Source organism: Haliaeetus leucocephalus, unplaced genomic scaffold, assembly GCF_000737465.1.
Source record: "Haliaeetus leucocephalus isolate CR32 unplaced genomic scaffold, Haliaeetus_leucocephalus-4.0 Scaffold2, whole genome shotgun sequence".
Classification (NCBI taxonomy): Eukaryota; Metazoa; Chordata; class Aves; order Accipitriformes; family Accipitridae; genus Haliaeetus; species Haliaeetus leucocephalus.
Window position 1 is genome coordinate 14,517,777 of NW_010972438.1, and position 14,176 is coordinate 14,531,952.

General features: G+C 35.7%; 1 protein-coding gene across 1 annotated transcript in view; it reads left to right on the forward strand.

The window, feature by feature from the left end:
• Positions 1-316: 316 nt before the first annotated feature.
• Positions 317-14,176, forward strand: part of DNAH12 (dynein, axonemal, heavy chain 12) — a 71,812-nt gene continuing 57,952 nt past the window's right edge. Inside the window, exons 1-12 of the mRNA XM_010573668.1 lie at positions 317-390; positions 2,598-2,688; positions 2,974-3,000; positions 3,951-4,140; positions 6,015-6,090; positions 6,953-7,111; positions 7,814-8,009; positions 9,196-9,384; positions 10,467-10,617; positions 10,727-10,818; positions 11,084-11,262; positions 13,280-13,415. Coding sequence (XP_010571970.1) covers positions 317-390; positions 2,598-2,688; positions 2,974-3,000; positions 3,951-4,140; positions 6,015-6,090; positions 6,953-7,111; positions 7,814-8,009; positions 9,196-9,384; positions 10,467-10,617; positions 10,727-10,818; positions 11,084-11,262; positions 13,280-13,415 — 1,560 coding nt within the window. The remainder of the gene's footprint in view (positions 391-2,597; positions 2,689-2,973; positions 3,001-3,950; positions 4,141-6,014; positions 6,091-6,952; positions 7,112-7,813; positions 8,010-9,195; positions 9,385-10,466; positions 10,618-10,726; positions 10,819-11,083; positions 11,263-13,279; positions 13,416-14,176) is intronic.

A 14,176-nucleotide genomic window follows, 5' to 3' on the forward strand; every position in this document is an offset into this window, starting at 1 on the left:
TACTATTGCAGACTTTGTACACGCTTTACGTTGAACTTTACCATTTTAACACATACAGTATTTTTCTGTTTTCTGAAAGCTAAACTTTCATACCTAGATTGCGGAAATCCCCGAGACTTCCTCATTTTATATCTTCTGTACATTCAACTTAATACATGCATCTGTTAAACTGCTTTCTCTACAGGATTAATTGTATTCTGGAATCTTGGCTTTGTTATGGTTTTAGATGTCGCACTCAGATGGAGCACCTTCCAATAAAAAGACTTTGAGAACTTCGTTTCTTCCCACTGTTTTACCTTCGTCAGTCACATCTGATATGTCACCATTACAGAATAAACTACTGACATACCGAAGATGCAACGAACAGCAAAAGATGCTTAATCAGTTACTGTGAGTTTCATGTCATTCAAGAAATGTTGAAGTTCAAATGAAAGAAACATTGCACATTTGACATCTGAGAAATAATAATGGTGTTTGTTAATTTTAGAGGTTTTTGATGTCACTATTGCAGTGCTGAATACTTTCAATCTGAAATCATTAATAATAGAACATTTGATAGAATCTCTGATGTTTTTTCTTTTATAGCAGCTAAAAATCTGCTTGAGGTATGTTTGTTGGGGTGAGTTGTGAGGAGAAAGTGACCTTCACGTTTTGAATGTTGTTTATGATAGACTGAAAAACAATCCTTTCTCTTTATGAAAGCCTTTTTCAAAGAGAATCAAAGTCTGGATTACTTGCTTGATTTTGTATGAATGATCGAAACGTGGGTCTACTTCTACCAGGCTTCTCTGTCACCATCTTAATGCATTTGCTGCTGAGCTTAGTGATCTGTGTTGCTGCCAGAGGAGCACAGCTGCCAAGATGATGGGTAAATTCACATAAAATTGTCTTTCAAGATTTTAATTTGCAAAGGAGGAAAGACAATAGGAAGGGGCTGCTATCATGTAATTGTTGTAGGTCTAATAGAAAATTAAGTTCTTTTTTAAAAGTTTATTATTTTGATAGAAATTTTTTCCTGAAATACCTACATTATTTTCAGGAATTTACTGAAGAATCTCTAGACATGTTGATTATCTTAGCCCACATAATCCTTTCGTATTTATGCCAAGGTTGCATTGTTTATAGTAGTATTATGAAATATATAGCAACTTGCATTTTCATGTAAAAGATTAAAAAGATAAGGAAATCTAGTGGTATTTGAAAGGATTAAAAAGCACAGAAAGAAATTGTTTGGCCCTTCAGAAGAAGAAATGGAAATTAAAGACCTACATACAGTCCTAATTTAACCCATTTTAGATACTGTCACTGATGTAAATAATTTTATTTTTGTTGGTGTGGGTTTTTAGTGATTCCGTTTGCTGCGACTAGATTTGGTGATGGTAACCAGTTATTTAACTAATTCCTATGCAATTGATGTTCTACTTCAGTGGCTAAATTTTTAAGTGGCCAAGTATTACAGGTTTTTTTTTCTCGAAAGATACCTGTATGTGTCCCAAATTGTTGGCTTCATTGGAGGTTGGCAGTGGTGTAAAACTAAGTTGAAAGATCAAAGTCTGAGAAGAATTGATCACAGGAGCAAATCTGATTTGTGCCAAAGATAAGTGAGGGGGGTGTTGCGTTTTCTTTTTCTCTTCTCTTCTCTCCTTGTCCTCTGTCCTTGTGCTCTCTCCTCTCTTTTATAGTTATAGAAAGCAGTTAATCTATATAGAAGTTAAAAGCAGAGAAGGATGTTTCTTTTAACAATTTAAATGCTGTTATAGTACAAATCTAACAAACAAGACGACTTTTAATTTTAGCTCTTGGAAAGTAAATCCTGACTTTTCAATGATACCTCCAGTGGCACAGTGCAGTTTTTAGAATGCAGGTGTTCAGTATGCTGAAAATGTGAACTATGTTGTAGTGATAACTTCTGTGCAGTAAGGTGACTGCTGACCAGCCACCTCACAAACAGTGAATATTCTGCTGGAACATTGATTCAGTGACATTTTTGTACGAAGTGAACTGAAGTAATGATTTGAGTGTATACTTGAAATTGGCAGTCTAACTTACACTTGGGAGTTTTTAGCTGAGTTATATTGAGATAAGGCTGAAATACTCTTTGCAAGATAGGTACAGAGTGCATCCCAAAAGGGTGGACTGAAATGTCTTAGTGCGTAAGGTCAGCAGGAGATGCCGACATTAACAGTTTAAAGTTTTCTGATAGTTATTTAGCAACTTATAACCACAGGCAGTAAAAAGGAGCTGGTGTTAAAATAAACATCTTTAGGAATTTTGTTCTGCACTTTTTTTTTTGTTTTCATAATACAGTTGGACAAGAACTGTTGCAGTTGTTTGAGGTGAAGTAAGGTATAATCCTAACAGGAGCACTGGGCAATTGGATGAGGTGAATCAAGGCATGTATACATTGCGATTGTGGTCAAGACAAATGTGGCTCTTTACATAAGAGAAGACAGAGTATGCAAAGGCAGCCTTAGCTTTTAGTGATCAAAGAGTTGGTAAACATGACAAAACAGGTTGCATCAATTAAAATGATAGCGTTATTTTTAATATATTATTTGTAGTTTTTCTGCACTTCTGACTTGTATGTTTTACTTTAGAATTGATAGAGCTTTAAAAGTTTGTCGTGTATCAATGGAAGAAAAATATCACAGAGATCCTGTACCTACTATCCCGGAACTGCCTTCCACTGTGAGAAAGTATTTCTTTAATATTTTAACTGTTGCCTGTTTTGTTCTTTGTTATTGGGGCATTTATGCCTCTTATTTCTTAGTATTTACTTAAAGATACTTATCTCAATCCTTAGTAATTCATAGATGTATTTGTATGCTGAAGTAGTCCCATTGAAATTGATTCCTGCATATCTACAGAATAAAGTCTTTATTTAGGAATAATATTTGTTAAATTTTATATTTCTGATTTTTTTTTGTTTATACATTCATAATACATTATGATTTTCTGTTCCTTTTTATACAGATGAACAGTGAGCAAAAGCAACGAAGAGTGAGTTAAATTCTTTCTTCTGCTTTTTTAGAGTAGAAGAGTGAATGGTCTCTATTCAGTGGGGTTGAGTATGTTATGTGGAATTGATGGTGGTTAAACAGGAAAAGCTTTTTCAGTAGTCTTGTTGGGGAAAAATGGAATAGGAAGCAAAATAGGAATCTTTTCTTGTGGTCCAATAGAAGGAAAGTATTTTTCTGTCATAGAAAGTATGTCCATCAGTAATTTCAGTTTTGATCTAAACCTTAGCTAAAGATCATTACTTAGAAAAAATTATAATAGGCTTTAGGATTTTTTCAGTTGAGGTCATAGATCATACTTTAGCCTGTACAAAAAGTAGTCTTTGACATTGATCACCTGATTTGAGGAACATGTACAAATCCTGGAATTTGTGTATAGCTTTTAAAATAAGACTTTATCTCTGAGAGCCACTTTAAACTCAAATTAGCATTGAAATATTAAGTAACTTAAGGGAATATCTGTTTTTCCTAGCCAATGTTAGGTAAACTCATTCTGAAGACTATAGCAATTCAGATCCTTTTTTGTTTTATAGCAAAGCCATCACTCAAAAGCATAAATACTTATTTCTTTGCCCCCCCCCACCCCCCGCCCCCCATTTGTGCATTCTTTTTGCCAGATAAATGTTTGTCCAAAGAACAATAACAGGAACCTTGAACTGTTTTATCATCATTCGTAAACTTCAGCAGAGAACCAAGGAAAATGCTGTACTAAAAAGTACAGTATTTTGTATTTAAGCATTGAGATAAGGAGACCATTTTACCCACCATAGAGTAGCTTTTAGTGTAGTAGTCAGTAAACGCTAAAAAGATTAGATTATGTTGCCTGTCCTTAAGCATAAGAAATGGTGAATAAAAAGAGACTTCATTGTCAAGCCTAATGCAAAAATACTTACATAGCCAATTATTAGACCTCTGACGATATTGTCCTTTCAGACAAACTATCTCTTTATGAAGAAGTGCGTGCAAAGTAATCCGGTGGTTCCCATTCAGCAGCAGTGGCTAATGTCCGTGCTCGCATTGGTGCCACAGTCGCTTATGGAAGGCAAAGATAGACAGCTGCTAGCTGAGAAGCTTTTAGGGGAGATAATAAGGGATTATGAAATGAGCATGAGAAGATGCGTGGGTAAGTACCAGAAACTACACAGTAGTAATATTAGTATATTAATGTGTATATATATGTTATAAGCTGCTCCATGTTCTCCCACTGAAAATATTTTTTTCTAGATTGTTCTTTCAGCCAGGCATGATCTTTGTAATTAACCACTGATTTATCTTTTTCTGCCTCATCAAATGTGCATTTGCCATAATGTTTAAGGCAAAACTTGCTGACTTTATTTGGACTAGTAAAAAGTTAACCAGCCAAAGGTATAGTTCAAGCAAAAACAAAGGCAACTGTAGACTTCATGAGAAAAAGGTTGATTGCTGATGACCTTATTTCATCAAGTTTTTAACCTGTTTAGTTAATTTGATCCAAGAATATATTGCTGTTTTCTACTAAAGAAGGTAGAAACTTTTTATGTACTAGTCATTCTTTTTTTTTTGCCTCTTCAGGAACAGCAGCTTTTTTTAAGCTGTTCATCCACAAGCACATCCATAAGTTTTCTGATGCTGCCTTCTATGCATGAGGAAGCTTGCAATAAAAATCTGCAAGGATAATTAGCAGTTTTCGGATATCACTCATACAACTTACTTTGATTTTTAAACCTTTTTTAAGAGAGTCATGAACTGGAATTTTGTTCCTGTGAAGTCATGTATTACTATCTTTTTTATTTACATTTATAGTATTTGAAATCTGAAATTGAGCCAAGTTATATCAATATTTTGGTGGATGGCTGATCTTTTTAAAAATGCAGATTAAAAAAATACACAATTTAACATGGGACTAACTTCTTCATAATGTCATCAGCGGGATAATTATGGTATCCCACTATAATTATGGCAATTTTGTTCAATATAAATACTTAGAATTGTAGACTATCTCAAGGAAGGGACTGTCGTGGTTTAATCCCAGCCGGCAGCTAAGCACCATGCAGCCACTTGCTCACTTCCCCCCTGCAGTGGGATGGGGAGAGAGCATCGGGGGGAAAAAACAGGTAAAACTCATGGGTTGAGATAAAGACAGTTTAATAGGACAGAAAAGGAAGGGAAAATAATAATAATAGAATATACAAAACAAGTTATGCACAATACAATTGCTTACCACCTGCTGACTGATGCCCAGCCAATCCCTGAGCCACAGTGCCCCCCAGCCAACTCCTCCCAGTTTATATACTGGGCATGACGTAATATGGTATGGAATATGCCTTTGGCTTGTTTGGGTCAGCTGCCCTTGTTATGTCCCCTCACAGTTTCTTATGCACCCCCAGCCTCCATTGGCAGGGCAGTATGAAAAGCTGAAAAGCCCTTGACTTGTTGCTAAGCAGTGTTTATACTAACTAAAACATCAGTGTGTTATCAATACTATCCTCATCCTAAATCCAAAACACAACACTATACCAGCTACTAAGAAGAAAATTGACTTTATTCTAGCCAAAACCAGGACAGGGACCTATAAGGATCATCAAGTCCAACTCCCTGCTCCTTGCAGGACTACCTAAAACTAAACCATATGACTAAGACCATCGTCCAGATGCTCCTAGAACTCTGACAGGCTTGGTGCTGTGACCACTTCCCTGGGGAGCCTGTTCCAGTGACCAACTATCCTCTCAATGAAGAAACTACTTAACAAAGTATTTAATTATTTAAACACTAGTCTATCTGAAAACCTTCAGGAGCAGGGGACAGAACTGGAATTAAGCCACCTGAATCTGTATATATATTTAGCAGAAGCTGTGATTTTGAGTTACTTTTGAGAGAATGTGTTTTGAAGACTTGGATGATAGTTACCTTTCTATCCTAATATGTGCTTGATTCAACCTGGAGAAAGACTGAGGAAGTACAGTGCCTATTGAATATGGCTTAATTTTTTTTTTTTTTTTTTTTTTTTTTTTTACCTAGTGCGAAATGTTCTTATTAAGCCAGATGTAAAAGGACTTGAAGATGAAGAGGAGGCACCTTTGCCTTTATCACCTCTGTGAGTGGATTAAGTTAACAAAAAACCCACTGGCAAAACAAACTTGCTTGCATGAGTGAAATTCTCATTGAGCTGCATGAACAGAGTTACGGCACAATATTAGTTCTGGAGTCCCTTAATGAGACTTTTTTTTTTTCTCTCTATAGAGGATTTTACATTTGAACATCTTGTATTTGAATGCTTTACAAAGTTTTAGCACTGACAGTGTTCTATTACTGTTTTTACAGTTACATAGAATAGCACTAATGACTGCAAATGAGACTTCTGGCTCTGAGTGCCCAGACACTAAAGTCGTATTGCAGCCACCTCTGGAATGAAGTGTATGTGTACAGGGCAGCTTACTGGCAGACAGCAGCATTGTACAGTACTTTAACATGCTAAAACTGCATCTAATGCCAAGGTTTCATAGGACTTTGGTGTTATGAGGTGAAACCTTGAGACCGAAGGAAAGGCTATTATGCTCTACTGAAATAGAAGAGGAATTCAGGTAGACGGAATATAATTATCTGAATTGCACAATTTGCTGAAGCATCAGAATGTGTACCATCTAAATACTGATGATAAACGCTTCCTGTTAGCGGTTGGTGAAGTTAGAAGTTTACATTGAAAGAGCTTCAGAAAGAGCAGGTGACCTGAAAATACTCTGGAGTATAAAACATTGTTGATCAGACAGGGTATCTTTATGGATTCCACTGCGTCATATTGAGGATATGTGTATGGCACTTAAATTTCATGTTAGGGAATAAGCTTTTTAACTCTACTTCTTATATGTAAGAATGTTTTACTCAAGTATTACTTGAGCTCTTAACTTTTGTTTGTTTGGTTGGTTTGGTTGGTTTTGTGTGTTGGATTTTTTTTTCAGAGGCTTGGATTTTTCTAGACCATGGCATAACAGTTTTATCCAAGCAAAAAATAAAATCCTTTCCAATTTGCATATTCTTCACCCCACAATGAAAACTCTACTGGATTTTGGTTATGCAGCATTCTCTACCTGTCTCATAGTAGATTTCTCAAGTTTCAGGTAAAGTCTGTTTTGGTGAATTATTAACCCATATAGATTTTTGAAGCTAGCAAAGACGAGTTTGTTCGATTCTGTTATTCATCATAGGTTTTTTTATGTAATAAATTTCTTCAATGTGTCATTTAATGTTCTTTGAGTAGGTTACTTTGTGTCATGACACAATTAACTTTTCTTCTCTGTTAGGTATAAGTATTTTATCAGTGCTTTAATTGCCAGTAGTATCAGCCCTTTTGATTTATGTTTTGCCTTTAATTCTGTAAAGGTTATGTTTTGCCTTTAATTCTGTAAAGGTCTCATTATTTATTTAATCTTAATGCCATGATCCCCATAGAAGTCTGGTTGAAGTAGCATTTGAAAAATTGACTTCTAGTAGTATTACTATCTGTAGGGACTTCTACGCTAACCCTAAAGATCAGATTCCTTGCTGATTTTCATCAGTTGAATTTTATTTTTAATCTTGGAACTTTTTGGTTTCATAATTTTCAATATCTTTTTCCTCATTATTTCTTCTGGTAACTGTTCTTTATTTTCTGGGGTATGGGGTATTTTTTCCTCATTTAAGTCTACAGAAGTGATGCTTAGGTTCTCACTGTGCTTTCTGCTAAAAAAGAATGGGTTTGTAATACAGTATATATTACTATTACTTTACTCCATGGGTTTTTAAATTTTGTTTATAAAGTTGTCTGTAACTTTCTTTTCTAGATTGAAAGGGCCTGTTGACTGTGAATCTTTAAAGACTGATGTCTCTCTAAGCTGTTCTAAAGCAGAAGAGAAGATACTGAACACGTGGTATCAAAGAGTTATCAGTCTCTTTAGTCAGAAGGCAGCATTGAATGGTGTAAAGTTGGATGAGGTTGACTCTTTTTATAACTGTGTGGCTATGCTTATGTCTAATCAGGTAAAAATCTTTCTTCTCCGTGATAAACTTAATGTGATATTTAGGTAATTTTAATGAGTCAGCACATTATGTGATATGGGGCCTGTTTAATTAATCATTGTTAGCTATCTGTTGCATATAATCCAGTAAAGTATTCAAAGTATTAAATGTTGTCAACTTCCCTCATTTAAAATAAATACGTGGTCTTGTCTACTTCTTTTTCTTCTAGTTTTTTAGATGCAGAAAATTTATTCATTCTACCAGCTGCAGTGTAATTAGCTTAAAGAAGGAAATATCTCAGTATTCTCAGGACCCTTCCTATCGCCAATCTTGGCACTACAGTTACGTCATATATTAGCAAAATGAACAAAACCTGGTCTCTTTCCCTTGAGAGTAAACATACTTACAAAACCAGACTGAAAGTCCAGCTCTACCAACGTGTGTGCAAGTGGCTATAGTTCTGCAAAATTTCCAAACACTTTTTTTTCCAGTGGAAAATGATACCACAGTGCTTTGCGAGTTAATTTTTTTTTTCTCCCTGATTGTTTATATCAAGATGGAAGTTACATGAAGTGTTTCTCAGTTAATTTTTTTTGTTTTAAGGAATTTCCAATTGTTTTATTTCCTAATAATAATAAAACGAGAACATTCAAATGAAATCACTGATTTCAGACTGAGACAATTGTTTTTCAAAGTTCTTGGTTTACTGAAAATTAAAAATCCATTAACTTCCAATTAACTTAAAGCATTTAACAATATAATAGTCAGTGGGAATATGTATGTTCAGCAGTTTGAGAAGGCAATAATTTTTAGGATTAAACATTTATTTACTTAGTAGAAAAATAATAGTACAATAGTCTAATGAAATCATTGTCATATTAAAAAAAAAAAAAGTAGTCAGAGGAAAATGCATTCCATAAATTTCATTTATACTTAAAGCATGTATTAGTAATAGATTTACTTTTGTAGCAAAAATAAATGCATGGGCTTTACTGAAATGTTTGTTTACTTGTTCATTAGTTTACATCTTTTAAGGGTTGGGACTAATACCCACTGAAGTAATCAGAAAAATTCACACTACTTCAGTTATCCATGAATCAGGCCACAAGTACTAAAATGAATGGAAATCCTGGCTAACTGAATGAAGGGAAAGCAGGATGGGGCTTTCTGTTCTTTCAACTAATATGTGATATATGTTAATACCTAGCTGAAAGAATTATTGAGAAGAACACTTGAAGCTTTCGTGAAACTTTTTGATCCTGAAGACAGAAATTGTCTACCTTTATTTAAGATGGAATTGATTCTTGATGAAAAGAAAATGGAGTTTTATCCAAGCTTCCAAGACCTAGAAGAAGCAATTCTGTTTATAGTAAGTCGTATAGGACAGACTCTCCAGGTATGCTTTTGTCTTTATTTAAATATGTAACTGCCAAGTTGTGCAGTACATGAAAATATTAGTAATTTAGGACTCTGACTACCACGGTAATGGGAAGCAGAATGAAACTTTAAGTATTTATTTTTCATGAGCATTCTGCAGGTCGCATCATGAATCTTGATGCCCAGCGGAACTCCAGGCTCTGAAACTCATTCTGTTACTCCTTATTCATAAAAAAAATGGTACATCTGCTGCTGATTGGTTTAGTCTGCTGTTTTAATCTGCAAATCTGTGTGTGTGTCTACACACTGATTGTCTGCTTGTTCATTAAATAGAATTCAAGCTGAAAACTTACCCAGGACAGAAAATTAGCTAGAAGATAACCTTTTTGTTTTCTTCTGTGGTAATTTTAGAAAACCTGAGAGTACTTTAAGTATAAGTAACCACATATTCTAATTTATTTATGTATTTATTTTTAACCTTGAAAATCAAGTAGGTTTGCAGTGTATACTTCCTGTGAACTATCATTTTGCACAGAAATATAATTAGCACCTTATTTATATGTGTGATGATTTACAATAAACTTGCATTAATAGTTAAGATCCCCAGAGAAAGACAAGGAAAATTAGAGCTGATAGTCCTTTTCTTTCTAAGAAAAAGAAAAGCCTCAGATCTCTAACAACTAATATATACAATATCTAAAGACTTCTGTCTTGGGAGCCAATCTGTGACTCCAGGGAAGACAGCCTTTCTGTCAGCTTTAGATGTATCCCTGTGGACTGAGTATGGGCCTTTAATCGTACATGATGGCACTTTCAGAGAAGTGTTTTGGATTTAGTTTTGTGTGTTTGCACATATGATAGAATTTAACTTTATATAAGATTGGATAATTATTTTTTGTCCGTTTTACGTGCTTCCTGTTAAACTTTTTGAATCCGGAAGAGTCATTCTAGGTGTGTATGAAGCACCTGGCCTTGGTCACGATTAGGGTCTCATGCTTTTCTGATACAGTGTCTTCTGCAGATTGCAACTTACTTTTAAAATATATGTATCATTGTATTGCTTTTTAAAATTCAAATAATCAGAACTTGCACTTCTATTAGAACATCCAAACGGTACGTTCTTGGCTAATGGGAGACACTACAACTCTGGACACTGAGCTTCCTAATCATGTCATAGTATGGGCCACATCTACACTGAGCAAGTCTATCAGAGACAACTTAGAAGGTCCAAAGGAATATTTTGAAAACTATGGTGAGTGATAGAAGAGTGTTTAAATAATTGTTTAAATACTTTGCCATAAGTAACTTACTGTACAGTGTATGTGTTATAATAATATTAATACAATACAATTGAATTCTAGTTGAAAGGTATGGCTGGCTTGTAGATGGAACTGCACAGGCACGGATAGAAAGATTTGAAGCAGAAGAACACAGTTTTGATGAATATACTGCTGTAAGTTTTAATTCTATGTTTTATATGTATTTTTTACTATACATACAGCAATAATAAAAAGGGAACAGAGGATAACAGGTGCTTAGCCTTTAGCTAAAAATTATGCTAACTACCTACAAATCTACAACATAAGTGTTTTCTCCCTTAAAAGACTGTGGTAAATAGAAAAAAAACCTATTTATTTTCTTCAATGTGTAGTACTTATTCATGTAGCCAAGTATTTCAATAACAGCTCTGAAGTGTAAAATCTAATGTTTTTCTGAAGTTCATAGATGAATTCTTCACCCACAAGAAAGAAATTTTGAGTTTACCAGAGGTGGCTCATTTCCCTATGATCTGTTTGAATTGTGAGGATTTAAAGCAAGGTTTGGCTAGTAAGGCAAACACCTTTGCAAAAGTGCTAATGGACAGAATAGTTGCAAATCACAGAGAGGAAAATGAAAAGTAAGTAAAATTTTCTGCTTGTGAATGCTGTATGTGTTAAATGCATAGTAGAAACATGTAGAAGAAATGCAATTACACCATACTCCTGTTTAATGAAGACTTTTGGCTAACTAATGATCTCATGCAAATTGCACCAGCTGATGTATTTTTTTCCTCTGTTTTAGACTCAAAAACTAGTTGGGGACCTTACTAATAGACTTGGATACAGAGGAGCTAAAAGATCAAAGAGCTTCATTACCATTCTGGCTTTTTAAATGTGAAATACAGTAATACTGCACTGTCAAAGGAAAGACTAGCTAGAATCTCTTATTATATGATAGATACCTCTAGGTTTTCATAGATAACGGCAGAAAATAACACTGATCAATTAGAATAGAATAGACTATTTCAGTTTGAAGGAACCTGCAATGATCATCTGGTGCAACTGCCTGACCAATTCAGGGCTGACCAAAAGTTAAAGCATGTTATTGAGGCCATTGTCCAAATGTCTCTTAAGCAGTGACAGGCTTGGGGCATCGACCACCTCTCTAGGAAGGCTGTTCCAGTGTTTGACCACTCTCTTGGTAAAGAAATGCTTCCTAATGTCCAGTCTGAACCTCCCCTGATGCAGCTTTGAACCCTTCCCACCATTCCTATCACTGGACACCAGGGAGAAGAGATCAGCACCTCCTTCTCCACTTCCCCTCCTCAGGAAGCTGTAGAGAGCCATCAGGCTGTGCCTCGGCCTCCTTCTCTCCAAACTAGACAAGCCCGGAGTGCTTGGCCATTCCTCATAGGACATGCCTTCCAGCCCTTTCACCAGCTTTGCTGGCCTCCTCTGGGCACATTCGAGTACCTGAACATCCTCCTTAAATTGTGGGGCCCACAGCTGCACACAGTGCTCAGGTACACCAATGTACAGCAGGATAATCCCCTCTTTTGTCGGGTTGGTCGTGCTGTGGTTGATGCACCCCAGGGTGCGATTTGCCCTCTTGGCTGCCAGGGCAGGCTGCTGACTTCCACTGGGCCTGCTGCCAACCATCACCCCCAGGTCCCTTCCTGCAGGGCTGCTCTCCAGCCGCTCCTCTCCCCATTTATACTTGTGCCCAGCATTACTCCATCCTATGTGCAGAATCTAGCATTTCAAGTTGTTAAATTTCATCCCATTAATCATAGCCCAGTGCTTCAATCTATCTAGATCCCTCTGCGAGGCACCCCATCCCTCAAGAGAGTCAACAGCACCTCCCAGTTTGGTATCATCAGCAAACTTTCTAATCATGCATTCAACTCCTGCATCCAGTATGTTGATAAATATATTGAACAGAACTGGCCCTAGAATTGAACCCTGAGGAACACCACTGGTGACTGGTCACCAGCCAGATGTAGCCCCATGCACTACAACCCTTTGAGCTCTGCACTTCAGCCAGTTCTTCACCCAGTGCACTGTAAACCCCCTCGTCCCACAGTCGGACAACTTGTCCAGAAGGATGCTGTGAGGGACAGTATCAAGAGCCTTACTAAAATCCAGAAAAACTACATCCACCACCTTCCCTTCATCCACTAGGCGGGTGAACCTTATCATAGAAGGGTATCGAATTAGTTAAACAGGAGGTTAATTTGGAGGTATGGATTAAATATGAGTGAAGTCATATTAAATTGTTTGGTTAAAATGAACAATTACAGTCAAGTTTTATAGTGATTCCCCATTACCAAAATGGCAAAATATTTACTAGGAAAGTGTTTGCGTGTATGCTAATGATACTGTACTTAAGTTCATGTACTTACCAAAAGTAATTGAAGCATTTATTGCAAAAGAATACCCCAAAATCCAAACAAATCAATTATTGCAAGTTAATAAACAGTATTTTTCTAGACTGACTTAGTCATATTCCCTATTTAGTTTCATAAAGTAATAGAGTTAGTGCGGGCATAATACTTAGAGAAGTAATTTGAACTTTCAATTCCATTAAATCTGTGCTTGAAGCTAGTCAAATTAAAATCTTAAAATTTTGATATTTTATGTAAAATAAATTTATAGGATATGCAGGGAATTTGAAGCGATTAAGGAACGTGCATTAAAAGTTCCTGAGACAACAGAAGAAATGGTGGAAACAATAGCTTACATAAAGAAGGTCAAAACCAAAGGTATTCAGGATCTGTTGTTAAGGATCAAGGTAAATGACTATCTTTTAATTCTTAATCTTTTACCAAACATGCTGGCCTATACAAATACAGAATTCGTTCTGGAGCGCAGAGTCTTTTGTCTGATCATGCTGCACGTATGAATAAACTGTACCCTCAGTGTTACTTCAGACAAGTGGGAAGTCCAGCTCATTCTTTGCCATATGCCTTTCCTTCTTATTCCCCATTCCTATGTGTTCTGCATGTCAGTGAGGAAATGCAGCTTTTAATAAATCATAGCAGATTGTAAGACACTCAGTTTATTGTTTGTACCTAAACACTTCAGGGCTGCTTAAAAAGCTACTTGTGAAAATGTAACACACAAGTGTAAAGAGAATTTTATGTGTAAAAAGAGTCATGACTTTGAACAAGCAAGAAGCAATTTACTCTGAGCAGAATATAGATGATGTTACATTAGCAGTAGTACTTGTGTGCGCTCAGAGAACAAAACTGAAAAACTGTGTAAGGTGTGGGTCAGCCAAAAACATTACTGCATAAGAAGCTTTTTGCTATTATATTATGATATGTATCAGATTTTCTGTTCTGGTAATAGGTCTGTATAACACACGTTTATTTTTTATATTTTTAATAATATTAGGATTTTTGCATGTAGATTTACAGACCACAGGAGTCATATTTAGAGAAGTAAGCTCACGAATGGGGCAGGGATTTGAATAACTTTTTATATGTACTTTGAATATTAATATTCAATTGGCTGAAGTAGCTCTGAATTCAGAAAAGTCCATGAAATGTA